Source organism: Cloeon dipterum, chromosome 2 (assembly GCF_949628265.1).
Source record: "Cloeon dipterum chromosome 2, ieCloDipt1.1, whole genome shotgun sequence".
Lineage (NCBI taxonomy): Eukaryota > Metazoa > Arthropoda > Insecta > Ephemeroptera > Baetidae > Cloeon > Cloeon dipterum.
The window spans coordinates 22,695,120-22,705,257 of record NC_088787.1 but is presented as its reverse complement, the minus strand read 5'-3'; the positions used below and the strand labels follow the sequence as shown (position 1 = coordinate 22,705,257).

Genomic DNA, 10,138 nt, shown 5'->3' with positions numbered 1-10,138 from the left:
AACTTTTTGTGTAAAATAAAATTGCACTAAAAAGTATTGTTAAATTATTTTGACACCTCATTATATAAAATGAATTTTTATTTTTGAATCAGATAACAAGACCTAGTCTCTAGACCTAGATAGACTGACTAAACAAAATTAAGAAATTAAGACCAGCTCCTTTCCAAGTACCAACATGGTCATCCTGTCCTCTTAAGCGGCAGTCAATACCTACCAAGTAATAAGTATGAAATGGATGGAGGGAGAGCCGCGTAACTTTAAAACACAATTAAGAGGGACACCAAGCATTCAAATTTCGCGGTAATTCTGTTTCATTCTAGCCACCTTTCAATGCCCTACCAAGAAGCACAGATCCATTCCCATAGTCGATTTTCTTTCCCAGCTGTGTCGTTCTCGTCCGCCGACATCTTTTCGAGTTTTCACCTGAGGTAACCCACCAAAAAGGCAAAATGCAGGGTCTCAGCTTAGCTGGAATGAAGAAACACCCTTCCGTAAGTTTGCAGCACACACGCAGACAGATGAAACATAGGAATTTGGGTCCTTTAAAGATTTTTAATAGCTCAATTAACAACCAGCAGGTCTTGTATACGTTCCTGCGCACCGCAGCGCGATATCATAGTTAAATTTTTCCTTTTATTTGCAGATTTCAAGTTTTTCATACTTTTCCGGGTTTTAATTTCAATGAATTTAATATTTCGTTAAGTTAATTTTGCAGTCTGCAGTTTCTGCAATTGGAAATTGTAATTATTCATAATAGGACTGCAGCTACAGCGCAATACATCTGTATCATAATTACGTACATAATGGGACCTTCAACATTGCGTAGATACTTGACTTACTTGGAAGATTTTTCCAAATATGTGTGCGATGACTTGATAAGGACGTAATCTCTTGATCCGTTCTCTATCTTATTCTGCTTTGTTTGATCACCTGGATGAAACAAACATAATGATATTTTATCAATCAAACGCGATGAAAACCAAACGACTGTAATTTTGTTTTTTCGATTTTTCAGCTGATCCCTCTGTTTTTGTGTATTGGAGTCGGAACTGCTGGCGCTGTCTACTATATTTTGCGCCTTGCCACCCGCAACCCTGATGTTACGTGGAACAGGAACACTAACCCCCTGCCCAACCAGGAGTTTGCCAACAAGCAATACAAGGTTTGCTCCCAATCATATTCTGACGACAGAGCGATTTGCTAATGTTGAACATTGTTGTTGCAGTTCTACTCGCCAATCAGAGATTATTCCAAGATTGAGAGCCCCGCTCCCAAATTCTAAATTGGTCGAGACTATTTAGTTAATGGATTAGGTTATGAGAAATTTTCCATGAATCTCCATAGTTCAGCTGCCGTTGAAATTCAAAAACTCGAGGCCTTCTTCGAGTATCTGTTTGACTTCTTTTTAATTCCGAAATGTAAATAAATATTTCGTTCTTTGCCGAAATATTATTATTATTATTTTCTATTTCATACACCGTGCAAGCTTGTGAATGAAAGAGGACTTAAAATATAAATAGCTGTTTTCTAAATTTATTTAATTAGAAAATCTCTTGGAAACATTTACAAAAGAGGAGTTACACGCTGCGAAAACAGCAACATTCAAGACTTGACACAATCAATAATTTGAGTAATTCCTTTGTCCATAGCGTTGCAATAAAAAAGTACAGTAGTTATTACTTTTAGTATTTGGCGCCCGCCAGCAATCCAATGAATTTATTGCGAGTAGTTTTACTGAGATTTCGTAAAAATCAATTTTCATAATTATTTTACATTGTCAAGTAAAAAATAACCATGTAAATAGGCGCCATCTGTTATGATCTACTCACAACTATCAGGTTGTACTTTGTTTTTCAATCTGTACACAAGGAAACCCAGACAGTGGTGTACACACATTTAAGTTCTCTTAATAAACTGATTCCTCAGCTGGCCGCAAACGCGCGAAGACAAAATGCAAACAGCCAAATTTCAAGTGCGACCCGTGCTTGAGGAGTGCTGAGCCTTCCCAGCCAGGACCTTGTGCTTTTAAGTTTTCCAATCTCTTTGAGTTGCAGTTGCATTTCCCCTAAAAACATAAAGCAATTAGTTGCGAGGGAATGTCAAACGCATGTCATTATAAATACCTGCAGCGAGTTAACTCTTCTTCTAATTCTTGACTCTTCTGCTTCTTTTTTCGCCTCGTCATCTGGGATCTCTTCGTAGGCCGAAATCAGCGATTTGAGCTTTCCTTCCTCAGGTTCCTCTTGCGATGCTTGACTCAGGCATTTCCATCTTGAAGTAGAAATAGTAAGAATACATTAACACTATTGAAACCCTGTTTTAAAATCATAACTTGGACGAAAGAATTGAAAAGAATATCACATTTGTGAAAATATTACCAATTCTTTAGCATTTTAGGTAGATATAAGTTATTTGCCCTATTCGAGGACATAAATAATAAAATTTATTTGGAAAAAATAAAGACATGGTACTTGAATAAGTTAATCCATCAATGCAATTTAACTCTAGCTAACTAATGTTTTCTGGCAAGGTAGGTGCTTTTTTACGAGTTAATGATAATATGGTTGATGTAATTAATTTTACTCTCTAATTAGCACTTAAGTGTGGAGAGCAAATTTGAAGCAATAATGACGTCACTAATGACGCATTGTATCTCTGTTAAGCCAAAAGTCATATTAGACTCAGCAATGCGCTTAAGACAGCGTAGTTTTTTGCTGTTATTTCAAATCTGATCGGAATGAGTAATTAATAATTTTTAAAAGATGCTATTCATCTTATGGTCTAGTTAAGTCAAATGTGCTTACTTTCTCCGCCTTGCTGTCAAAATTTTTCTAGCACCAACAGTGAGCGGAGGGTCTCTTGGATTGTAGCTTGGTTGCGGTGGTTGGTAAGGCTCGATAACGCTCTCTTCAATGCAATAAAAAATACTGTCGATGGCAGTGCCATGCTCACTGTAGTTGATTAATTCATATTCCTTTGTGCTCTGCAAACAAAATTAGTTGGCACTGTGATGGACGATTGTCATTTTTTACTACAGTAAATTTACAGGTGGTAATAGACTTTATAATTTTTAAGGACTCAAAAATCAAAGATTGCAATAATCGCACCAAGAAATCGCCGATTTTTTTTTCAAAAATCTCTGATATGGTAGTGTTTTTTTAATCAGTCTTCTTTTCCAATTTATTCCTTTATACGTTAATCAGGCATCAACTTTCCCAAAATTCATCAATAGGGGACGTGATAACAGTACAGAACATGAAAATGTAGAAGAGAGATGTTTTAAGAACTATACACATTTAAGATTAACAGTATTTTAGTAAAAACATATCTTTAAGTTTTAATATTTTACTCTGCCTGAAAATGCAAGCTGGTTAAAAGAATGGTGGTGCGATTGTGCAAACCTAATACATACATCTGTTTGGCTTTTTTCTTAAAATTAGTTCCACTTACATTGTCATAGAAAATGAGTGCATGGAGCGGCGAGACATAGTTGCAGTGGCCATACTTAGAGAGATCTATGTCGACGTTGTTACCCAACCCTATGGAGAGCTGTCGCAAGGTCATCAGGTGCGCCAGTTCCTTCCGCACTTTGCACGCAATCACTGGGTATATGGTCGCTTTGGCCGGCAAACTAGTCGGCACATAGATGTTAGAGAGAGGACGTGATATGCAGGGTGCAAGCTGCACGCTTGGCTTAGCAATCGTGTGGGCCGACGTCCTTGATTTTATCTCTTGTAACCGTTGCAATGCCAGTGCCCGAATTAGCGATTCGTCAAGCTGGTCCAGATCTGTGAAATCAAGATTTTTTGTTAGATATATCAAAAGGTTCAGGCAAAGAAGTCAATTATGTAAGAATCGCAACTCTGGGAAGTTAAACCTACTAGCTACTTGGTTTTTCCATTAAATTTTTCAGGGTCAATTGAGCTTTATTAATAGCATCAGATCATTCCAGCAACATACCTGACATTTTCCCTGTGAAAACATCTTCTTGCAATAGTGCTGCCAATTTGCTTGACTGGCCTGACGCGTAGCTCGCACTGCACACCAACAAGATGAGCAAACAGCTAGAATGAGACATTCGCAGCTACTCACCCTCGGACCCTCCGCTTGTCCATGTCATAGTCACCATTGCAGATGTCCCCGTTGCTGAGGCCTCCATTGCTAAGCAGTGGCGGTTTTGTGTCACCCTGGGGGCCTTTCAATTTTGTCATCTCCTTGCTAGTTTGGCTTAAATGTGACGCGATGCTATTTTGAAGTGACAAAACACTTGCCAGCCACTGGAAAATACCAATAGTAACGCTTGAAATGATTATATTTAATAGAAACTAACCAGCTCCTGCTCCTCTTTTGTAGATTCCTTGGGAATCATATCACCTGGAAGTGGCATCGCAGGAACAGGGCAGCCTTGAGGGACCAAGGGTTGGGGATTCAAGTAGTGTTGGCGCACCGCCTCAGGTACCTGAGCGAAAAATCAGTGTTAGTAAGCGCGTTGAATAAAAGGTTAGCAAAGAATGCTTTTAATTACAGGTCAATTGATTAATTGATTTGACAGCTTCTTGCTAAAACGTGGCCATTTTCTTGAGCTCTCAGCCGCGTATATACGTATGAGGCAGAGCTAGACCGCTTAACGCTTAAGCCTAATTTAAAAGTAGTAGTGGCAGCTGAGCATTTATGCTGCGTGGCTGGCAATATTTAAAAGTCAAGTTATCTAGTACTTTTTGGCCCTTTACCGGAGATCAATTTTTCTCTCTGGCAAATAAGCTTTAGTAGCAGCTGACCATGAGACCAAATATTAACTGGCTGGCGTGGTGCGGCTGACTGAGACCTCTAAAATTTTCTAGGACTGAACCAGGAAACTCACCTTTGCAGTATTTTTGTGGTTGAGTTTCACTCTGGGAACTCTTTTTCTAGGTATACTTTGAGAAATTCTCGAGTGTCGCAGGAAATCAATCTTCACCGCTTCTGGGTCAACTGGCGCGGTGCAATACCGATCCCACAGGCGAAGTCTTTCAGTCGCCCCACAAGATTGAAGCAATTTCTGGTCCTGAATCAAGATTCTTAGTGAAACCGAGCGGTTAACTGATTTTAGGTCTTACGACACTATGGTTGGGATGAGCTGGACACATCCACCTGCCACTTGGGACGGTGGTCAGCGGAGGAGTCAGACAGTCCAGGTGGAAGAGCAGTGGACAGTAGTCGCAAGCTAATAGAGAGGCCACTCGACAACTCCTGTTTGAGAAATTAGTTGAAGCTTTTGATTGAATAATTGTTATTTACTTGTGGCACCCATGGCAGAGTTTTGCTGGTAAGGGTACAAGACCATTGTCCAGTTCGTGCGGCTTTCGTTTGCTCTTCCCTCTTCTCGATGTAACTGTAAACAATTATTGCGATGAGTGACATTTTCAATTTTTCTGTGGGATGCATACATTTCTCTGTTCCCGGTAAGGGGATTGGCTCCAAGTATTGATAAGGCAATTCAAACTCTTTTGGGTTCAACTGGGTTGCTGCCTTGATCAACGTTTCCAGAGGCTGCTCACATCTGGCGCTGACGTTGAGGGCCTCTGCTTCGAATGGTGTCTCGGTGGAAGCCAAATCTCGGGAATCTGTTGAGTTTCCCTGTTCTGAATCCCTCCTTCTTGACAGTCTCGAGCCAACACTATCAGAGAACGGAACAGGCGTGGACGATTTTGACGTTGCAGGGCTCTCTGTTCGATCCTTTTTTAACCTGTCTGTGCTTTTTGTACTCTGAGTTGTGTTCTGCAAGTGAAAATTCACTAGTTCAGTCAGATTCAACACCAGAAAATCAAGACTTCTACCTGAGCATTATATTTGCAACTGTGGCATAGCCACATGCCTGTGGGTATGTCATCCTCGTCTAGGGGAGGGTCGCTGGAGGAAATTCTCAATTAGCAACTTCAATCAAATACAAATGCTGATATATATACTGGCAAAGAAGGTGGAACGAGGCTGGGCACTTGTCGCAGCACAACAAGTCGCCACCTTCGCCGCAAGAGTCGCAGCAATCATGGTTGTGACCCTTGCCTGGTCGTCTATAGTAAGGGTGTTTTGTTTCTTTTTTCTTGCCTTTCTCTTCGCTGACAGGAGGAGCTATCAGAGCTTGAATTTGCTGCAAAACAACACATTTCAGTTACAGAGGATGCGCAAGCGGCTGAGGAGCCATGCATAAAAAACCTTGATAAGCGAGTGAAAAAATACACACGAGCTTTTATCAATAAAGTGAAAAGAAATGCACTCAGAGTGAAGTTTGAAAACTACACAATGAATTAGGAATGAGAGTTAAAAGAACACCGAACCTGCGGTAACTAGAGCTGTAGCCTACACAGTCCTAATAAACTGCTTATTATGATAGCCTCTCTCGTCACGACCAAAGTTAAATGTTATGTGTGTGCTTAGAGTGATCATTTATTGTTGATTTCTTTATCCATCCATGTTATAGACTGCGATTTTCAATGGAAACCACAACCGCGAGTAGCGGGGTTTCACCCTGCGTGCCCAGCAAAACTAGCAAAGAGTCGGGTGCCCAGGAATCAGTGCAAAATGCCAGAAACCACACAATAAGAGAAAATTCGGCCGCCATTTTACAACAATATCGGCTGAGAAGGCCAAACTTACGGGCATCAAGCCTCCGTTCGCGTCGAAATCGAAGTCCAATTTGTCCATGATCGACGTGGATGACCTGTTTGGTGGGCTGCCACACGTGGGCTGAAGTATCTGCTCGAAAACAAGCCAAAATTAGCCATGCTAAGTGAGTGTTATTGCCGCCAAATTTACCTTCGCACAGGTTTGTGCCGCTATTGTCTGTGACTTTTTCGCCTCACTCGCTGCACTAGGATTGACCAAGGCACCGATTCTCGGTTGGCCCGAAATTCGGCAATACAAGCTGGCTACGCAAGCAGTGTGTTCTTCAGGCGGTCGTAAGAGGAGCAGCGTTTTTGCAGACAAATTCACGTATTTGGCAAAGGAAATGGACCCATCTTTCTTTAAGTTTAGAACGCGCAACGCATGCGCCTTTGCATTTACTTCCGCTCGTCGATGCTGCACAAAGCAGTAAAATTTCAGATAGAAGCCCGCGAAAATCTAAACGCACCCTCCAAGCAACCACTTTCAGACAATTACATTATATAGACTGTTTCAGAAGTCAAACTAAACAATGAAAATGCCTTTTTGAACTACACTGCACTTCTCATCAACCGTCGCTAATAAGATTTTGCTATTTTAATTTTTAAAAAGCTTGTATCCGATTGGATTTGATCTGCTATATATCTGCGTGTATGCCTGCGCTTCACGGATGCTGAGAAAAAAGTCCAGAAGAGACAAAAAATAGCCCTGCATGGAGATTAGAATAATTGTAGAAAATATGTAAATGATCAAACTTATATCATCTTTTCTGAAATATTTTGATACGCTTAGTCTATCCATTCCGAAGGATTTCATAGGACAATTTTATCAATTTTATCAAATTTTTTTAAACAGCAATGTTTGAGTAATGAATAGTATAATTAATTGATACAATTACATATCAATGCATAATTTGCTGGCAACTCTCTTAATCAATAACATTATTACAATGCTCGTTAAAAAAGTAGAAAAATGATAAATAAAATTATTATTATTATTTTCTACAATAGATTGTCCCATTAAAACAATGGTGCGAATTTGGCTTCCAGATTTTTAAATCAATAATGGTAAAATTTGTAAAATTCTAAGCAAATTATCAGTGCGCTTTATCGTAAGCTCGTATATAAACACAATATAACATAAAAGCGTGCGTATGAAATAACATCTCCACCCTCCCCCTGGGATAAACCCCCTGATAAACGATAATCCGAGGGCGGAGGCTCGACCGCGGTGCTCATGCGCCGTTGCGTGCTTTGCTTTTGCTGCGCTTGTTTGTGTTCGTGTATCGTGTTGATATCTAGCGAGACGACGGGCAGACGATCAAAGTTATTGGCAGCTAGATTATTATTTTAATGCTTTAATCAACTTCGACTGGAGGAAAACTCAGGTAAATTCTGTTTTTCGCAATGTCTGCCTTCAGTTTTTGCCCTTGTTGACTACATTGCACTGTCTCTTTTGATTTTCTTTTAAATTTCCACCAATTTATACTGGCTAATTTTTCTGTTCAAGGGATTTGTTTTGTAATTTTAATGTTTTGCCCGTGACGTTGTTGGACAACCTCTTAATTAGAATATTTTGTCTTTCACAGGCTTATCAGGCTTCTCCTTTTTAGTGTTGGACGTTTCAATCTTGGCGTTGACAAAGGAAATTTGGCCAACATGAGTATCACGAGACTCGAAATAAATTTTCGTCGGCTGCTGAACCAATGTGAACAACTGGCCAAAGACGATGACACAAAATCGAGCTGGAGATTGGACAAAGTATTGACAAGTTGATTTTTGAAAGAGCTTTTGAATAACCGCGAATATGAATTTCTGCAGTACATCTCTGCTTTGGAGGACATGTTTACAGACCTGGAAAAACACCCAGCGTAAGCTAAACTTGATTTAAATCAGCCTAATTTGTACCAAATTATTTTCTACAGAAAAGCCAGTGAGGAACAGATGGCTGAATACTCAAAAAGGGTGAAATTCTTGAAAAACCTTCGAATGGCGGATCAACTGGTAATGAAAAAAATATTCTTTTTATTCCAGCATTTGTATTATTCAATATTTTGCATTGCAGCCCACTGTTCCTGAGAAGGTGGCAGCTTCCCAACTGGTCTCCCATAGCTCTAGTTCTTCTGGCTCAGACTTTACAACTGAAATTCAACAAAAGACGAGGGCCAAGTATACAAGCGAACTAAAGGAGCAACTTTTCCAGACAGAAAAAGGTATTATCATTTTACTGGCAAGTTTAAAATGAGATAAAAACCAAATTTTAGACTCGGGAGTCCGTCAAAGGTCTGCCCGACAGTCAACAACAGGCGACGACATGGACGCTCTGCTCAAGTACCACCACTCCATGCAGGAGAAAATCGCTGACGACATGCTGTCACTGACTAAAAATTTGAAAGAGCAAACCATTCTTGCTAATTCAATCATCAAAAAGGACATAAAAGTAATTGATTGCACAATTTTTCCATTTTATTTTCTTGCTCTTAAACAAAGTATTTCATATTTTCCTCTGACGAAAAATTGGAAAGCCTCAAACTATTTACCATCATTATTTACTTTAATACAATTTAGAATTATTTCTTTAATTTGTCATTATTTGCTCTAGGGTTTAAAAAATACTATTCATTTGCTTTAAATTGAAATAAGTTAAATCTACATTGTGTGCTAGCAATTCTTTAATGGAACGCCATGATATACTTTTTAATTAAAAATTTCAATTAGTTATCTTTTATTAAAACAATATTAGAGAAATAAAAGTTTTAACTTTTCTTTGTTTCAGGCTGCAGAGCAGTCACAATCATTGTCAGATCAAAACACTGCGCGCCTGAAAACCGAGTCAGATAAGCTGCAAGAGCACAGCAAGCGGGCGTGCAAATGTTGGCTCTGGCTGATGATCATCGTGGTCATCTCGGTGTTTATTGCCATGGTGCTCTTCATGAAGTTGATGAAGAAAAAGAGCTACTAAATGTGACAAACAAAGGACCAGGACATTTTACCAGGGCTTATTAAGTGTGTAAAGTGTGCGTACAATTATTATAACGAATATATTGTTCATGTTGTGTGATGCTGTATGTTCCAAAGTAATTTGGTTTGTGATCTATTTTAATTTGCCATAATACAAGAATAGAGGTGACCTTAGGAGATTACTGCATAAACATTTAATAGTCAAGTCATTCCACGCTGGATGTTGATGTCGTTTTATATTTAATAAAATATTTGCTATCATGTGATTCGCAAAACCTTTTAGTATGATTGGGACAATAATGCTCGACCAGTTCTGTCTTTTTGTATTTTGAATAAAAGCTGCAATCATAGAACCCAAGTAAATTTTATAATTATTATTTGGTAGTACGCCAATATCTTATAATTAATTATCAACCTAATTTTAATATTAATTTTTTCTGGATTCCTTATAACCCCAGATTTTAATTTCATATTAATTTTATTGTAATTTTTTTGTAACTTCAAATTTGCATTTGTTTGCCTTTTAGGAGTTTCCACGA

General features: G+C 39.0%; 3 protein-coding genes across 3 annotated transcripts; 2 read left to right on the top strand and 1 right to left on the bottom strand.

The window, feature by feature from the left end:
• The first annotated feature begins 329 nt into the window (after window positions 1–329).
• On the top strand, window positions 330–1,447 carry ND-MLRQ (NADH dehydrogenase (ubiquinone) MLRQ subunit). Its single transcript, XM_065478524.1, has 3 exons — window positions 330–491; window positions 1,016–1,162; window positions 1,226–1,447. The coding sequence occupies exons 1-3, from the start codon at window positions 450–452 to the stop codon at window positions 1,280–1,282; spliced, it is 246 nt and encodes an 81-aa protein (XP_065334596.1). The 5' UTR covers window positions 330–449; the 3' UTR covers window positions 1,283–1,447.
• A 58-nt stretch (window positions 1,448–1,505) lies between these two features.
• LOC135935899 (PHD finger protein 12) lies at window positions 1,506–7,028 on the bottom strand. Its single transcript, XM_065478523.1, has 15 exons — window positions 6,793–7,028; window positions 6,634–6,732; window positions 5,946–6,127; window positions 5,817–5,889; window positions 5,427–5,757; window positions 5,278–5,371; window positions 5,097–5,229; window positions 4,862–5,044; window positions 4,331–4,459; window positions 4,093–4,277; window positions 3,961–4,037; window positions 3,451–3,788; window positions 2,805–2,983; window positions 2,124–2,271; window positions 1,506–2,065 (listed from the first exon to the last, which is right to left on the bottom strand). The coding sequence occupies exons 2-15, from the start codon at window positions 6,679–6,681 to the stop codon at window positions 1,907–1,909; spliced, it is 2,259 nt and encodes a 752-aa protein (XP_065334595.1). The 5' UTR covers window positions 6,682–6,732; window positions 6,793–7,028; the 3' UTR covers window positions 1,506–1,906.
• Window positions 7,029–7,874: 846 nt separating this feature from the next.
• Window positions 7,875–9,962, top strand: Use1 (Vesicle transport protein Use1). Its single transcript, XM_065479790.1, has 7 exons — window positions 7,875–8,026; window positions 8,228–8,399; window positions 8,460–8,509; window positions 8,564–8,642; window positions 8,704–8,851; window positions 8,903–9,078; window positions 9,415–9,962. Exons 2-7 carry the CDS (start codon window positions 8,298–8,300, stop codon window positions 9,598–9,600), a joined length of 741 nt encoding a protein of 246 aa, XP_065335862.1. The 5' UTR covers window positions 7,875–8,026; window positions 8,228–8,297; the 3' UTR covers window positions 9,601–9,962.
• Window positions 9,963–10,138: the final 176 nt, after the last annotated feature.